General features: G+C 43.3%; 1 protein-coding gene across 5 annotated transcripts in view; it reads right to left on the reverse strand.

Annotated features, from left to right (window-relative positions):
• Nucleotides 1-7010: 7010 nt before the first annotated feature.
• Nucleotides 7011-19087, reverse strand: part of LOC135556630 (GRAM domain-containing protein 4-like) — a 48270-nt gene continuing 36193 nt past the window's right edge. For all 5 annotated transcript variants that reach the window (XM_064989986.1, XM_064989988.1, XM_064989987.1 and 2 more), the window contains 8 exons: nucleotides 18733-18776; nucleotides 18524-18633; nucleotides 16954-17108; nucleotides 12280-12427; nucleotides 11962-12055; nucleotides 11733-11823; nucleotides 11546-11614; nucleotides 7011-11369 (listed from right to left, as the gene is read on the reverse strand). In XM_064989986.1, coding sequence (XP_064846058.1) covers nucleotides 11262-11369; nucleotides 11546-11614; nucleotides 11733-11823; nucleotides 11962-12055; nucleotides 12280-12427; nucleotides 16954-17108; nucleotides 18524-18633; nucleotides 18733-18776 — 819 coding nt within the window. In that variant the 3' untranslated portion in view covers nucleotides 7011-11261. The remainder of the gene's footprint in view (nucleotides 11370-11545; nucleotides 11615-11732; nucleotides 11824-11961; nucleotides 12056-12279; nucleotides 12428-16953; nucleotides 17109-18523; nucleotides 18634-18732; nucleotides 18777-19087) is intronic.

Here is a 19087-nt window from a genome sequence, read left to right on the forward strand (position 1 = left end):
GAGATATCACGTGGGTTAGCGAGACTCATATCCCTGAGTATGTCAAATTTCCTCTCTGAGTCAAACAGATCAAGAGATATAGACATGTGTCCATAATAGCACCACCATGTGGCCGATATGAATATTCTTACGTATGTTGAGTATTGACAGTGTTTGCAACATGTGTACCAAATGTTGTTACAATACAAACCTCATTGACTGATTTATATGCATTTATGTGTCAGACCATGCCCACGTGAATGCTTGTTGGTCAATAGTGGCCATGGTGTTTTAGGTACTAGTCTGGAAAATATTACATTGAGAGAACATTGTCCATAAATGGTACATAAAGTTTCCTGTAGATCGGTCATTCTGTGCCACAGGAATAGCGTTTTAAGTGTTTTTCACAAAATTCTAAATGGCGGAGAAACCATCATGGCAAAACCTTATGGGTCCCTGAGACAAATGTGTTCCTTGTGAGGAGAGAGACATGTGTAACAAACATCACGACTTTAGGTCAAATGGGGTTAGGGGCGTGACCTTTCAAAGTTTGCATTTTCAATCGCTTGTTATAGCAACACCATTTGGCCAATCAGTGTAATTTTGCAAATGCTGGATTTCTATGGCAAGATGCATCATTCATCCAAGTTTTGTCGAGATCGGGTCCGTGCTATCGGAGATATCGCTTGTGATGAACGAACGTACTAAAGGAAGGAGACATATCCCCAGCCCCCTCCCCGATCGTGGGGGGCAATAAAACCCTAATAAGATCAATAATTTAATTCATTATCACAGTGAACTCACAAAGTCTTCATTGTTTTTTATTTTTTTATCTTGAGTTCCAATTGAATCTAGTACAACTAAAATACAAGAAAGTTTTTGCTGGTAGGTAAAAAGACGCCCAAAACTTTTACAATCAGTATACAACCTGACTAATAAGACATTGGCCTCACTAGGAGTAGAATAGTCTCCTGTTCTATGCTGTTCCTTCACTGTGAGCAATGAGATTACAGTAGTGTGCAACTCTTAACTTCCTTTGGGTTCTACTTAGTTTGTTAAATCAGCTTTTAGTTTTCTTGCACTTTATTTTTGGAACAGTCTTCAAAATGTTGTTAAATGTAATGTTTTGGTGCCTCTAGGGCAATTCAGAAAGCTGATTGAGGATCTTATAACTGATGAATATGTTGTTGTTTATTCTCCTTGCATTTTGTATTTACATTTTGATGTGTGTATTTATGTAGTTTATGTAATTCAGGGCTCATCTGTGACAGAAATCTTGGTCTCAGTTTGACACCCTGATAAAATAAAGGTTAAATAAAAAATGTTTAACAACTCCTTTTATGAAGTGAGAATTGAGTGTGATTTTAATCTTTGGAGGTCTGAAAGCAGAGGACTGATGAGGTCGTTATCTGGTGAGGTTATACAGTTGTCAGAGCAGGAGTAAGGTTTCTCTCCTGTGTGCTCTCTGATGAACTGTTACAATATCAGATCATGTGAAGGACTTTCCACAGTCAGAGCAGGAGTAAGGTTTCTCTCCTGTGTGCTCTCTTATGAACTGTTACAATATCAGATCTTGTGAAGAACTTCCCACAGACAGAGCAGAAGTAAGGCTTCTCTCCAGTGTGAATTCTCTGATGAACTGTCAGATGACTTGATGTTGTAAAGCACTTCCCACAGTCAGAGCAGGAGTACGATTTATTTAATGTGTGTATCTGCTGATGACAATTGAAGTTACCCAATTGAGAGAAACTCTGCCCACAGTCAGAGCAATTGTAAAGGTTCTTCAAACTTTTTCAAGCTTTGATGGAAATTGAAAAATCTTCTCACAATGTGGGCAGTTGTGAGACCAGCCAGCTTTGTGATCTTCCTGCTGTTGCTCTCTGGATGTAGAGAATGTCTCGACTTTGTCAGGACTCTTTCCTGTGTGAATGACACTAGAGCCAATCAGTTAAAATAAACCATTTATCAATGCATGTAGATAAATAAAAACAATTGTAAAAATATATAAGGTGCATTTTGTCAAGTGACTTTTGGTGTGCTTGATTCAGCTGTAGATGTCAGCTGCAATAAAAGTGCATGCTCCTAGTTTTCATTGTTGATTGACATAGGCCTATCTTTGTGGCCTGATCAGTAATTCTAAAATGAGGTCATGGAAGACACACAAGAGAGAACAATGGAGTCAACACAGAAAGGGAAAGAACATTCATTATGGAGGTTCACCCTCTTTCTCTTCAGATAAAAAAGACATTTCCCAACCTCTTGTTTCTACTCTTCATCTTAAATGTTGACATTAAGCCTCATTGTTTGACTGCAGTCCCCCGCTTCATTGATGCATCTCTGGATCCTACGCTGCATACTGGGCTCCACTGTCACCATCGGGACCCAGTGACTCTGGTTTGGGCTCAGTGTGGAAGGAGCGAGGCAGGCTGGGTTTGTCCTCACTGTCCAAAAATGAAACACCAAACTGAAGTTCAACAAACTGGGGCTATTTGTGTTGATAAATTGACCTGAAATAGCACTGAATTATTGTGCTCCTACGCTAAATAGTTATTTATGAAATAATAATAGTGCAATCCAATGGAGAACAAATCAATTAAAATGATCACTAGTTGGATGGTAACCCCGACTTGACTACGCTGGACAGCATGGTCATGTCAGAACTAGTTGGATGGTAACCCCGACTTGACTACGCTGGACAGCATGGTCATGTCAGAACTAGCTGGATGGTAACCCCCGCTTGACTACGCTGGACAGCATGGTCATGTCAGAACTAGCTGGATGGTAACCCCGACTTGACTACGCTGGACAGCATGGTCATGTCAGAACTAGTTGGATGGTAACCCCGACTTAACTACGCTGGACAGCATGGTCATGTCAGAACTAGCTGGATGGTAACCCCGACTTAACTACGCTGGACAGCATGGTCATGTCAGAACTAGCTGGATGGTAACCCCCACTTGACTACGCTGGACAGCATGGTCATGTCAGAACTAGCTGGATGGTAACCCCGACTTAACTACGCTGGACAGCATGGTCATGTCAGAACTAGTTGGATGGTAACCCCCACTTGACTACGCTGGACAGCATGGTCATGTCAGAACTAGTTGGATGGTAACCCCCACTTGACTACGCTGGACAGCATGGTCATGTCAGAACTAGCTGGATGGTAACCCCGACTTAACTACGCTGGACAGCATGGTCATGTCAGAACTAGTTGGATGGTAACCCCGACTTGACTACGCTGGACAGCATGGTCATGTCAGAACTAGCTGGATGGTAACCCCCACTTGACTACGCTGGACAGCATGGTCATGTCAGAACTAGCTGGATGGTAACCCCCACTTAACTACGCTGGACAGCATGGTCATGTCAGAACTAGTTGGATGGTAACCCCCACTTGACTACGCTGGACAGCATGGTCATGTCAGAACTAGTTGGATGGTAACCCCCACTTGACTACGTTGGACAGCATGGTCATGTCAGAACTAGCTGGATGGTAACCCCGACTTGACTACGCTGGACAGCATGGTCATGTCAGAACTAGCTGGATGGTAACCCCCACTTGACTACGCTGGACAGCATGGTCATGTCAGAACTAGTTGGATGGATCATACCAGTACAAGATTAACTACCCCAAGATATACTGGTAGCCTACTTCTTTCCCGTCCAAGGACCTTATACAGTAAGGTTTTTGGACAGCAACACATATCTTTTTTTGTCTCTGAACTCCAGCACATTGTATTTTAAATGATAGTTTCAAGTTTTTAATGTCACGTGTACAAGTACAGGGAAATGCCTATATTGCAAGCTCCAAGCCTAACAATGCAGTAATTAATATCAATGTAGTAAAATTAAATAAATAAATCAAAATAAGGAATAAGAAGAACACGAGAAAGTAAGATGCTATATACAGGGATACATTGACTGTGAGGTTGAACCATTTAGAAACTACAGCACTTTTTGTACATAGTCCACCCCCTGTTAGGGGGTCAAAAATATTTGCACAAATTCACTTATATCTGTATTGATGTAGTCAAAGGTTTTGTATTTGGTCCTGTATTCTTAACACACAATGAGTACACCAAGCTTATGATTACTTGTTTTGGTTGAATTCAGATGATGTGGTGCCCAATGGAAATTAATGGTAAATAATGTATTGTGTCATTTTGGAATCACTATTATTGTAACTAATAATAGGCTAGAATTTGTTTCTGAAATCTTCGACATCAATATGGATGCTACCATGATTACGGATAATCCTTAATGAATCATGATGAGTGAGAAAGTTAGAGGCACAAACATCATACCCCATTAGCAAGGTTAACATTTTTGGTGGGGTATGATATTTATGCCTAACTTTCTCACTAATCATTATTCACGGTTCATTAATGATTATCCGTAGTCATAGTAGCATCCACATTACATGTAGAAGTGTTTTGAAACATATTATATTCTTATTTAATATAAAAGTGACTCAAAACTATACAATACATTATCTACCATTCATTTCTATTGGGCACAAAATAATCAGAAACAACCAAAACAAACTACAAATGCATCCAACAAATTTGTAAGCTAATTAGAGTCGCAAGCTTATTAAAAAAGGTGGTCACCTCTGTCTTCCATAAACAAGTACTGTAACATGGAAATATGGCCATGTGGGAACACTAACCCTATAAAGTTGTGTAGTAATTTAAGCTTTTAATATTAGTATTATTTCTCGCAGATATGAAATGTTTCCTGAACTGTATTGCAAGGGAGGCGTTTTTACGTTGAGACGGAGCTTTGGGGCAGCATCAGAGCATCGGGGCATTTCCCTCAGGTAATCAAAAGGTACGTGGAATGACTCCAGTGCAATTGGAGAACTGAGGTACAGTATAATAAGAGCTGGAGACCGAGTTCAAGATGTCCAACCGTTGTTCTCAAGGGTATGCACACACGTTTGCATACGCCTATGTAACGGATGTGAAACGGCTAGCTTAGTTAGCAGTGTGCACTAAATAGTGTTTCAATCAGTGACGTCACTTGCTCTGAGACCTTGAAGTAGTAGTTCCCCTTGCTCTGCAAAGGCCGCGGCTTTTGTGGAGCGATGGGTAACGATGCTTCGTGGGTGTCAGTTGTTGACGTGTGCAGAGGGTCCCTGGTTCGCGCCCGGGTATGGGCGAGGGGACGGTCTAAAGTTATATTGTTACATTGATGCTGTTGCTGCGGAAAAAAGGAGGAGGTCAAAAGGGGGGTGAGTGTAATGGATGTGAAACGGCTAGCTTAGTTAGCAGTGTGCACTAAATAGTGTTTCAATCAGGGACGTCACTTGCATTTTTGGTCCATTAAAATAACATCAAATTGATCAGAAATATAGTGTAGACGTTGTTAATGTTGTAAATGACTATTGTACCTGGAAACGGCCGATTTTTAAATGGAATATCTACATAGGTGTAGAGGCCCATTATCAGCAACCATCACTCCTGTTTTCCAATAGCGTGTTGTGTTAGCTAATCCAAGTTTATCATTTTAAAAGGCTAATTGATCATTAGAAATCCCTTTTGCAATTATGTTAGCACAGCTGAAAACTGTTTTCCTGATTAAAGAAGCAATAAAACTGGCCTTCTTTAGACTAGTTGAGTATCTGGACCACCAGCATTTGTTGGTTCAATTACAGGCTCAAAATTGCCAAAAACAAAGATCTTTCTTCTGAAACTCGTCAGTCTATTCTTGTTCCGAGAAATGATGGCTATTCCATGAGAGAAATTGCCAAGAAACGGAAGATCTCATACAACGCTGTGAGCTACTCCCTTCACAGAACAGCACAAACTGTCTCTAACCAGAATAGAAAGAGGAGGCCCCGGTGCACAACTGAGCAAGAGGACAAGTACATTAGAGTGTCTAGTTTGAGAACAGACGCCTCACAAGTCCTCAACTGGCAGCTTCATTAAATAGTACCCGAAAAACACCAGTCTCAAAGTCAACCGTGAAGTGGCGACACCAGGATGCTGGCCTTCTAGGCAGAGTTCCTCTGTCCAGTGTCTGTGTTGTTTTGCCCATCTTTTCTTTTTATTGGCCAGTCTGAGATATGGCTTTTTCTTTGCAACTCTGCCTACCACATGCATGCAGACACACACACACACACACACACACACAATGGGGCAAAAAAGTATTTAGTCAGCCACCAATTGTGCAAGTTATCCTACTTCAAAAGATGAGAGAGGCGACCAAATACTTATTTTCCACCATAATTTGCAAATAAATTCATTAAAAATCCTACAATGTGATTTTCTGGGGGTTTTTTCTTCTAATTTTGCCTGTCATAGTTGAAGTGTACCTATGATGAAAATTACAGGCCTCTCATCTTTAAAAGTGGGAGAACTTGCATAATTGGTGGCTGACTAAATACTTTTTTGCCCCACTGTATATACACACACACTGTATATAACTCTGCCTACCACATGCATGCATGCAGACACACACACACACACACACACACACACACACACACACACAATGGGGCAAAAAAGTATTTAGTCAGCCACCAATTGTGCAAGTTATCCTACTTAAAAAGATGAGAGAGGCGACCAAATACTTATTTTCCACCATCATTTGCAAATAAATTCATAAAAAATCCTACAATGTGATTTTCTGGGGTTTTTTTCTTCTCATTTTGCCTGTCATAGTTGAAGTGTACCTATAATGAAAATTACAGGCCTCTCATCTTTAAAAGTGGGAGAACTTGCATAATTGGTGGCTGACTAAATACTTTTTTGCCCCACTGTATATATACACACACACACACACACACACACACTGTATATACACATACACATGTATACACACACACACACACACACACACACACACACACAGTACCAGTCAAAATTTTCTATGTGACTTTCAACTGCATTTGCATTGATGTCAGAGTTTTTAGAGGGACAATAGAGCCCTGAGTACCAGGCCGTTAGGACCTTATGGTAGTTAGCAAGTTAGGCAGGCCTACAACAAAAAGGCATGCACTGAGTGCATAAAAGATGACCATTGAGTCTGACGTGGAATTTTAATGCAGTCACCGCAGCAGACCTAGTCTTGACCCAGCGCTTCCCAAACTTTGCAAGTGCAGTACGATATGCCCCCCGAGATCAAGGGAGCATCCCGATCACAGGGCTAAAGAAATGAATAAGCAACACAGTCAACTTTGAACTGTGAAACAAAGTTACTGAGAAACTAAAGAAAATGCCCAAAAATCAATACTTTAAATTGGTTTACTTAAATAATGTACATAACATTTTACAATAAACATTATATTCTTTAAAAAAATGAGGGATTTATATATTACATTATTTCATATATAAAATAATTTGTCAGTGGACACCGCAGATTACAAAGTATTCACAACTAAGCAGTAATCTTTCCTAAAACAGTTAAACGGATTGGGAAGTATTATGAAAAATCTGCTAACAAGAATTTACAGTTAAAAGAAATACTTGGTTAACATGATTAGCACTGCAGTGTGCAAGCCTTTGAGTGGTTTAAACAATCTCTGCACCTCTGATACAGAACTATAGAGACAATGTCCATCCTTCTCTGAAAATGTATACAGGTTCACAATCCTCCTGAACCACTGTAAAGGACATGGAAGGTTAAGCACTGCAATGTGGCAGAAACTGCACCTCACCTTCCAGAGGACTTGGTGAAGCCATTGCCATCATACTGAGAGTTAACAATTGATGAAGAGGAGTCAACGAGGGCTTATTTTTTTTTTACAACACCTTGTTGATGGTTTGGGAACACAGTAATGATGACTTTCCATCTTCCAGTTGACAGCCATGCCATAAACTGACATTGTTCAGACAGAGAGTGGTGATTCACACAAATTTGTAAGCAACATGACTCCACGAAATGACACCTTTAAATTCACTCTCCTCTTGCAAAGAGTGTTGCATAGTGTTGCATAAGTCTTTGATTGGCCTAATTAGCATAAATACCTGTGTGTTACTGCCAAAGATAGATACTGGATGATATCAGAGAGGAAGAGGAGAAGCTAAATCTGTTCTCTTCAGCAGCAGGTGGCATTTTTTCATTTTTAGAAGTAAAAGCACAAGACAGTTGTGACAGGAAAATATAAAAATGGAATACTTTACTAAACATCTGCATTTGCGCAAAAAAAAGGTGAGTTTAAACATGTGACCACTTAGGGTTATCAGCACACAAACATTCTCCATCACAAGATTTACCGACCCAGTCTTCATACCCTCAGTCTCACAAGGAATCAAACTGGCCGAAAGCAGTGGAGAACTGAACCACTGTAAACAGTACAGTTATAGGGCAAAACAAAATGAGAAGCAGTAAAATAAACATTTTGGCCAACAACAAACACAATCTGTACATTCTGTGCTTCTTAAAGGCCCAGTACAGTCAACTTTCAGTTTTTTCAGATTTTGTTTTATATCAAATAACACTGTTAAAGCCAGAACAAATGTGATTAGTATTATTTCCTGATAGTTGCTGGTTGAAAATACAATCGACACAGGACCCTCTAATCAGCAGGTTTGCATGGCGAGAGTGTCAGCTTTCCATGGTGACATCACCATGAGGCAAAATGATTAATAGATCAATAACAAATAGTTCCAAACCTTTCTGACAATAACAGCTAGTTTTCAGTTTTTATCCCCAGCCCACTCCTAGACAGTCTAGCAATGTTCTTGCTTGAAAAATGTATTTTAGCTAAGAAGCTATTTTGGTTGACTTCTTACCATTTTAAATTGAAAACAAACCACTCAGACCACTCTCAGGCAGTCCTAGAAAAATTCTTGCTAGAGAAAGTTTGTTGCTAAAGCAATTTTTACCTATTTCTATTGGAAATCGATTAGAGTAAGACACTTAATTATTACCCTGATATTTATATAAAAATGGCTGCATTGGGCCTTTAAGTATATATCTAACTTCCTGGAGAGGCTTGCAGAATGAAAGACCTAAGTTACTAGACATAGACCAAAGATTTCAAACCATTTTTTGGATGCGGGGGACGACAAATTCAATATACTTTTAAATGACTAAAACCAAATTGAAACTGTGTAGGAATGATAATGGACCTGCATACAGTTTCTTGACTGTATCCAACTCGCTAATAATCACTGAAATGAAAGCCAGACCGTCAGGGAGCATCAAATTTCCCAAAACGATAGAGAGGTTTATTTTTTTCAGATTTTGAGAGCGAGGATTTTTTTATTTATTCTGTGCTGCCCTCCAGACCTCGTTGAAGACCGAATGCGGAGCCCCAGGGCAAAATGAGTTTGACACACCCTGGCGTACTGCACAATTTAAACGCTTGCCACCCAATCCCCACTTCCCCAAAACATGTGTCAACATTGGACTAAAAATTGTGCCTTCCTGCATTATGCTTATGCTCAAATGTTTAATCTATTCTACTGAGACATTTACTTCATGTTTGTATTCATATATTAAATGATTTATTGTTGTTGCATTGTCAAGAAGGAACCTGCAAGTCATTTTGTTGGACGGTGTATACCATGTATCCCGTACATTTGACTAATGAAACTTGTAGACTAAAGGCATCAAACAGAAAATGTCCAGTTAGATAGAGTCACTAGTATGTATTCAGCTAGAACATAGTTAAGCGTTTACTTCAAACCCCTCTACCATTTGGTGTCAAAACCCAAAAGGACGTGTTATTCCCAACATTTCGGATCGTGATTCAAACTAGCACAAATTACCGATATTACACTGCACTTAAGTTGTCGAAATTTAAAAAAATACATTTAAGAACGTGTAGTTTCATGATCCAATGGCAATTTCCGTGAAGTTACACCTCAGAATTAATGGAAAGCAAAAAGTACAGTGCCTCATTGGTTTGAATCCTGGCCTACATCTGTGAAGATTAGAGAAGGCTTCATTGAGTGGTTGAACAAGGCAGTGTAGAAAAGGCTTCTGCTTTTTGGAAATAGCTTGTTTTGGTATTGCTTTACATGTAATCTGTCCAATAAAGTTCTCGCAACACATTCCAAAAAACACTCCATAAAACCTACATAGTTTTACTAAGCCAATTAAGTATACGTAGAATGTCACATATTATAAATCACATACTGATCTACATAATAAACACTCTAAGGCTTCAGAAATACTATGTCATGTTTATGTGGTGCGTATGAATGCATCATGACTCCTTAACATGTACATGTAAATCCATACCTTTCCTTTAACAAGACACAAATAAATATGTGTGAGAAGGTTATTCCCTACAATATCTCCAGCATTCCCCTGGCGTTTAGCTGCCCATCTTTACATTATTCCTGTTCCATCCCTCAAAATAAAGGCTATTGTTGAAATTCTACTAAAATATCATCAACTGGGGCACATGAAGGCTTGAGGTTTTCATAAACGTGAGCACTATTTTTTTAACATAACAAGGCGTGGTTTCTGGTGCACTTGTTAACTGACACTTACAAAATGTGTAGCCTCAGACCTGTGCAAGACCACCAGTGATATCTATATCAATCAAAATCAATCCTATTGAAGGCAGAAGCGGAGGGCATTCAGTGGAGCCATGGGCACCAATGTGCATGCGATACACACTATGGGAGTGACAGACAATCCTATCAGACAGACAAGGAGATCCAGCCTCCTCCTGAAACAGCAGAATAGACGACTAATGTATAACCACCACACACACACACACGGCTGCTCAGGGGAGGACGGCTCATAATAATGGCTGGAACGGAGCAAATGGAATGGCATCAAATACCCGGTTAACCATGTGTTTGATGTATTTAATACCATTCCACTGATTCTACTCCAGTCATTACCACAAGCCCTTCCTCCCCAATTAAGGTGCCACCAACCTCCTGTGACACACTGAAAACCTCAGTACAGAGAAACAGCTAAACAAGAACCAAGTGTGGCTCTATCCCTTGACACAACAGCCTCGACCCAACCAATAGAAGGCAGGAGGCAGCAATGGTGGGCGGGTCCAGGAGTCGTAGTTCCTTAGTTAGACCCAATGAGGACCTTGAGTCATCAGCGAGAGGATAGAAAGACCTTGGGCTCTATAGTGATGGATGAGGCCTCAGATCAAGTGGATACCATATTCACATGCTAATCTATGTGCCAAGGCTCCCTGGCTTGGTGGAAGAATCCACCACCTTGGCATGGATACTAGCCTAACATATTTTCACATGTAATAAATGGCCAGTAGCAGTGGTGGCTCTCGGTGTACTACATAGCTATGTCTCTGTGTCAGTAAGGAAGTCCCTGGTGAAGGCAGCCATCTTGGTTTGTTAGGTCTCAGGGTTGATGGCTGTAGTCATGGTCGCCGTCTTCATGTACTGTGTGAAGATGGCATCAAAGGCCTCGTCCCTGTGGATCATGGCACCAAACACCAACGGCTGAGAGAGAGAGAAATAAAGAAAGAGGTAAAGTGGACAGATGTAGAGTGACAAGCCGAGAGGAAAGGAGGGTGGAAGATCACAGATCAACTTATTAATAGTATATTGACCAACAGTACCAGACCTAAATAGAGAGAAAACATGGTCTAAAATAGACTGTCCATAAGTGTTCCTACCTTCTGGGTGGACGGTGTTGCTATGGAGATTCCCATTCCAGACCCAGGCAGTACAGACAAGACTTTGTACTGTGGGACAAAAAATCCACAGATAAACAACATTTACATTCTACTGCAGCAGTACATTTTTAGAAACCAATGAATTGAGACATTGGACAGAAGGTGGAGCAAAGATAAAGACACCCACCTTCTGAATATCAGTGATGTCAATCAGTTTGATGACTTTATTCTTTTTAGAGGAGTTTGACCTGGAGCTTGAGCTTTCAAAGCAAAGGTAACTGGTGATGGATAGAAAACACATAATAAGCATGAAGAAGTAGGCCAATATAATACACCTGAACACACAAACTAATACAACATGATGCCAAATGTGATTTCTACATGTGACAGCTAGGTATTGGCAGTAGATGGCTTACTTTTCAGTGACAAAGAGCACCCCATTACGGATGTAGTCAGTGGGACTCTTCCTGTCCCTGTTGATCAAGCAGCATCGCCAGCCATTCTCACACACTGCAAACAAAACCAATCAAGACACACGCAAAAGTCTGCCACACTGCATACACACAGTCAATATGAATAGTTTCACAGCTTGCACTGCCTCAACATAACACAATAAATAAACACTAAGTTCATCATCGACTATGGAAACAGAGTCAACATGTAACAGGGGAGGAAGCGAGCCAGGCACAATGTAGCTGTCGCTGCTGAGGTTTATTCTGCAGCGCTCTACCAACCTGCTAGAGGGCGCTCATCCTCGGATAGATTGAAGACCTCATGGAAAGAACCCTTCTTAGTATTGTAGACCCTGCCAGTCTGTTCCTCTAGACTGATACCGCATGCTAGGCCTGTCCCTAGACTCCCACGAGCTCCCGCCGGCTGAATCTAAGAGAAACAGAGTGGGGGAAAGGACAGAGGGAGAGAGGAAAGGACAGAGGGAGAGAGGGATGGACAGAGGGCGAGAGGGAAGGACAGAGGGAGAGAGGGAAGGACAGAGGGAGAGAGGGCGAGAGGGAAGGACAGAGGGCGAGAGGGATGGACAGAGGGCGAGAGGGATGGACAGAGGGAGAGAGGGATGGACAGAGGGCGAGAGGGATGGACAGAGGGAGAGAGGGATGGACAGAGGGAGAGAGGGATGGACAGAGGGAGAGAGGGATGGACAGAGGGAGAGAGGGATGGACAGAGGGAGAGAGGGATGGACAGAGGGAGAGAGGGATGGACAGAGGGAGAGAGGGATGGACAGAGGGAGAGAGGGATGGACAGAGGGAGAGAGGGATGGACAGAGGGAGAGAGGGATGGACAGAGGGAGAGAGGGATGGACAGAGGGAGAGAGGGATGGACGGAGGAAAAGAGGGATGGACGGAGGGAGAGAGGGATGGATGGAGGGAGAGAGGGATGGACGGAGGGAGAGAGGGAGAGAGGGATGGATGGAGGGAGAGAGGGAGAGAGGGATGGACGGAGGGAGAGAGGGATGGACAGAGGGACGGACAGAGGGGAGAGGGAGGGAGAGAGGGATGGACGGAGGGGAGAGGGAGGGAGAGAGGGATGGACGGAGGGAGGGAGAGAGGGATGGACGGAGGGGGGGAGAGAGAGAGGGATGGACGGAGGGAGGGAGGGATGGACGAAGGGAGAGAGAGAGGGATGGACGGAGGGAGGGAGTGAGGGATGGACGGAGAGAGGGATGGACGGAGGGAGGGAGAGAGGGATGGACGGAGGGAGGGATGGACGGAGGAAGAGAGAGGGATGGACGGAGGGAGGGAGAGAGGGATGGACGGAGGAAGAGAGAGAGGGATGGACGGAGGGAGGGAGAGAGAGAGGGATGGACGGAGGGAGGGGGAGAGAGGGATGGACGGAGGGAGGGAGAGAGAGAGGGATGGACGGAGGGAGGGAGAGAGGGATGGACGAAGGGAGAGAGAGAGGGATGGACGGAGGGAGGGAGTGAGGGATGGACGGAGGGAGGGAGAGAGGGATGGACGGAGGAAGAGAGGGCAGCATGTTAGACCAGGAACCAGAGAATTAGCTAAACCCAAGCAGTGCATGTGTATTATAGCAGACTCTCTCAAACCAGCAGCTTGGCTTTGACTTCAGCATCAATCAAAGCTTACTCAGGTGAGCAGTTGTTTGGGAAGCAGTGTATATTGGCTGGGGTGCTTGTAGAGCGCGTTGGGTGCCTTGCTTATGGGGATGTGAATGATAGGGTTGTGGTGTGTCTCATGCAAGGCATGAAGCCATGAACTCATACGGGACCATAATCTTTCACAGTAAAGAATGAAACGCGTCAAAAAAGACTGGAAGATAGTGAGACAGGCTTATCATTTTTAGTACATTTCTCCAGAATACCCACACTGGAAAACATAGATAACTATTGATAAGTGATATAAAACAACCTTTAATAATTGTATGTGATTTTAAGAGAGAGTAGATATGATATTATGATAGATATTGCACTAGGAACTAAACTTTTGGCACAAACTACAAATCCTATTAATGAACCACTATCTTTCCAAAACACATAAGCAGTTTCTACCAGTTACTTCCTCACCATACACAAACACACACACTTTGAATATAGGGTTCCTTCTGAAAGTGTCTGAGAACGGATCTAACAGTTCCAGTCAACAGTCACTTAGGCCTGACCAAAACCACATGAAGCTGATTGAGAGAATGTCTTCACTATTATTCTACAATGTAGAAAATAGTCAAATAAAGAAAAACTCTTGAATGAGTCGGTGTGTCCAAACCTTTGACTGGCACTGTACATTCAGAACACCATTATGGTAAAAACTCTTATGAGTTCAACTTTGGTTAAACACGCCAAATCTGACTTTCAACAGCACTGTGGTCGATGCATGTTTAAACTACAGGCACATGTTGATCCTTCACACTCACAGTTATCATGGCTCTACTACTGAATTCTAAATGGACAAGCGGACCATTTGGAATGCAGCTCACACTCACAGTTATCATGGCTCTACTACTGAATTCTAAATGGACAAGGGGACCATTTGGAATGCAGCTCACACTCACAGTTATCATGGCTCTACTACTGAATTCTAAATGGACAAGGGGACCATTTGGAATGCAGCTCACACTCACAGTCATCATGGCTCTACTACTGAATTCTAAATGGACAAGGGGACCATTTGGAATGCAGCTCACACTCACAGTCATCATGGCTCTACTACTGAATTCTAAATGGACAAGGGGACCATTTGGAATGCAGCTCATCGCTAATGACACACACACAGGTGATGGTGGCGTACACACAGGCACACAAGAACCAAAGTGCACACTAGGTAGCCCTACCTTTTCATACCCAGAGAGCTGAGAGGGAGAAACAGAAAACTCAGGAGATCAGACATTGACATGAGGGATCCCACAGTCCCAGCTGCTGTGAACACCCACATGAATAGGGAGGAACCGCAACAATGACACACATCAATATGAAATGGTTGGTTAATTGAGGAGGATGGGCTCGTGTCATGACTGGAGCGGAATAGGTGGAACGGTATCAAATACATGGTTTGATGCCCCTCCATTGACTCCGTTCCACCATTATTATGCACCGTCCTCTCATCAGCAGCCTCCACTGGTGTGCACCTATGCACATCAACACTGAGTGGACAAAACATTAAGAACACCGGTTCTATCCATGACAGACTGACCAGGTGAATCCAGGAGAAAGATATGATACCTTTGATGTCACTTGTTAAATCCACTTCAATCAGTGTAGATGAAGGAGAGACAGATTAAAGAAGGATTTTTGAAACTTGAAACAACTGAGACATGTATTGTGTATGTATGCCATACAGAGGGTGAATGGTCAAGAGAAAAGTTGCCTTTGAAACGGGGTATGCCTTTGAAACGGGGCCTTTGAAACGGGGTATGCCTTTGAAACGGGGCCTTTGAAACGGGGTATGCTATTAGGTGCCAGGCGCACCGGTGTGTCAGGAACAACAACATTGCTGGGTTTTTCACGCTCAACAGTGTGTGTATCAAGAATGCTCCACCACCCAAAGGACATTCAGCCAACTTGACACAACTGTGGGAAGCATTGGAGTCAACATGGGCCAGCATCCCTGTGGAATGCTTTCGACACCTTGCAGAGTGGATGCACCGAGGAATTGAGGCTGTTCTGAGGGCAAAAGGGGGTGCTACTCAATATTAGGAAAGTGGTCCTGATGTTTTGTACACAATGCTGAAAGATACAGTTGAAGTCGGGAGTTTATATACACCATAGCCAACGACATTTAAACTCAGTTTTTCACAATTCCTGACATTTGATCCGAGTAAAACATACCCTGTCTTAGGTCAGTAGGGATCAACACTTTATTTTAAGAATGTGAAATAAGAATGTCAGAATAATAGTAGAGAGAATTATTTATTTCAGGTTTTATTACTTTCATCACATTCCCAGTGGGTCAGAAGTTTACAAACACTCAATTAGTATCTGGTAGCATTGCCTTTAAATTGTTTAACTTGGGTCAAACGTGCCGGGTAGCCTTCCACCAGCTACCCACAATAAGTTGGGTGAATTTTGGCCCATTCCTCCTGACAGAGCTGGTGTAACTGAGTCAGGTTTGGAGGCCTCCGAGCTCGCACACGCTTTTTCAGTTCTGCCCACAAATTTCTACAGGATTGAAGTCAGGGCTTTGTGATGGCCACTCCAATACCTTGACTTTGTTGTCATTAAGCCATAACTTTGGAAGTATGCTTGTGGTCATTGTCCATTTGGAAGACACATTTGCAAACAAACTTTTAACTTCCTGACTGATGTCTTGAGATGTTGCTTCAAAATATCAACATCTCAAGAAAAGCAAGCCCACAACATGATGCTGCCACCCCCGTGCTTCACGGTTGGGATGGTGTTCTTCAGCTTACAAGCCACCCCTTTTTCCTCCAAACATAACAATGGTCATTATGGCAAAACAGTTCTATTTTTGTTTCATCAGACCAGAGGACATTTCTCCAAAAAGTATGATGTTTGTCCCCATGTACAGTTGCAAACCGTAGTCTGGCTTTTTTATGGTGGTTTTGGAGCAGTGGCTTCTTCCTTGCTGAGCGGCCTTTCAGGTTATGTCGATATAGGACTTGTTTTACTGTGGATATACAGTGCCTTGTGAATGTATTCGGCTCCCTTTAACTTTGCGACCTTTTGCCACATTTCAGGCTTCAAACATAAAGATATAAAACTGTATTTTTTTTGTGAAGAATCAACAACAAGTGGGACACAATCATGAACTTTTTTAACAAATCAAAAACTGAAAAATTGGGCGTGCAAAATTATTCAGCCCCTTTACTTTCAGTGCAGCAAACTCTCTCCAGAAGTTCAGTGAGGATCTCTGAATGATCCAATGTTGACCTAAATGACTAATGATGATAAATACAACAGTATAGAGTCTGAGACATACCCGTCTGGACAGTGTGGCTCCCCCACGCTCCTTCAGCTGGGGGTCTGTGGGCAGGCTGGTCCAGATGATGTGGGGCGTGTCATACTTGTCCCTTAGCTTGGGACAGCTCCTAAACAGGAAGTCGATGATGAAGAACTTGATCCCTGCATACAGCCCTGGAGAGGTGGCACAAGGAAAAGGGGTGAGAGGTGGCACAAGGAAAGGGGATGAGAGGTGGCACAAGGAAAGGGGATGAGCGGTGGCACAAGGAAAGGGGATGAGAGGTGGCACAAGGAAAGGGGATGAGCGGTGGCACAAGGAAAGGGGATGAGCGGTGGCACAAGGAAAGGGGATGAGAGGTGGCACAAGGAAAGGGGATGAGAGGTGGCACAAGGAAAGGGGATGAGAGGTGGCACAAGGAAAGGGGATGAGAGGTGGCACAAGGAAAAGGGATGAGAGGTGGCACAAGGAAAAGGGATGAGAGGTGGCAAAAGGAAAGGGGATGAGAGGTGGCACAAGGAAAGGGGATGAGAGGTGGCACAAGGAAAAGGGATGAGAGGTGGCACAAGGAAAAGGGATGAGAGGTGGCAAAAGGAAAGGGGATGAGAGGTGGCACAAGGAAAGGGGATGAGAGGTGGCACAAGGAAAGGGGATGAGAGGTGGCACAAGGAAAAGGGATGAGAGGTGGCAAAAGGAAAGGGGATGAGAGGTGGCACAAGGAAAGGGGATGAGAGGTGGCACAAGGAAAGGGGATGAGAGGTGGCACAAGGAAAGGGGATGAGAGGTGGCACAAGGAAAGGGGATGAGAGGTGGCACAAGGAAAGGGGATGAGAGGTGGCACAAGGAAAGGGGATGAGCGGTGGCACAAGGAAAGGGGATGAGAGGTGGCACAAGGAAAGGGGATGAGAGGTGGCACAAGGAAAGGGGATGAGAGGTGGCACAAGGAAAGGGGATGAGAGGTGGCACAAGGAAAGGGGATGAGAGGTGGCACAAGGAAAGGGGATGAGAGGTGGCACAAGGAAATGGGATGAGAGGTGGCACAAGGAAAGGGGATGAGAGGTGGCACAAGGAAAGGGGGTGAGAGGTGGCACAAGGAAAAGGGATGAGAGGTGGCACAAGGAAAAGGGATGAGAGGTGGCAAAAGGAAAGGGGATGAGAGGTGGCACAAGGAAAAGGGATGAGAGGTGGCACAAGGAAAAGGGATGAGAGGAGATACACCTCCATGGATCACGAGGATCTCTCCATTCATCTTTTTTTTCTGTATTTTTCTCAGTGCTTGGGGCCATCACTGGGTAGGTATAGTGGCAAGTCAATCAATCAATCAAATGTATTTACAGATACCCAGCCTAAAACCACCAAAGAGCAAGCAATACAGAAGCATGCAAAAACTCCCTAGAAAGACAGGAACCTAGAACGAAACCTAGAGAGGAACCAGGCTCCGAGCGGTCCTCTTCTGGCTGTGCCGGGTAGAGATTTAAGAGTACATTATTCAAGAAGTTCAAACGTTAACAGATGACCAGCAGGGTCAGACAGTAACCATGGAGGATGTTCTTATCTCAGGTCATGTGAGGGTTTTACATATTGTACCAACCCATCATGAAGCCCATGAGTTTGTAGGGTAGGAGACAGGAGCAGATGAAGGCCACCCACAGACCGATGTAGAGCTTCTGAGTGATCTCAGGATGCACCCACATGAACAGGCTGAAACACAGGGGCACAAGGATACAAAGTGTGAAGCAAGTTGGTTAACAACCTTAAATAAACTGGAAACAAACACACACACACACACACGTCACTCACTTCTTTATTTTCTCCAGGACATCTGCCATCTTTCCAAATAGATTCTGTGAAGAACACACACATTTGTGAAAACAGCACACCAGCTTAAGAGAGCAACACCTCACATCACAAAGTAGATGTCATCGTGACACCTCTCGCACTTTTTCTTATTTTTTTTCTCTACCCTATTTCGATCATGTCTCATCGCTGCAACTCCCCAAAGGGCTCGGGAGGTCGAGGCATGCATCCTCTGAAACATGACCCGCCAAACCGTGCTTCTTCACACCCGTCTGCTTAACCCAGAAGCCAGCACCAACAATGTGTCGGATGAAACACTGTTCACCTGACGACGAGGTCAGTCTGCAGGCGCCCCGCC

Source organism: Oncorhynchus masou, chromosome 15 (genome assembly GCF_036934945.1).
Source record: "Oncorhynchus masou masou isolate Uvic2021 chromosome 15, UVic_Omas_1.1, whole genome shotgun sequence".
In the NCBI taxonomy this organism is placed as follows: domain Eukaryota; kingdom Metazoa; phylum Chordata; class Actinopteri; order Salmoniformes; family Salmonidae; genus Oncorhynchus; species Oncorhynchus masou.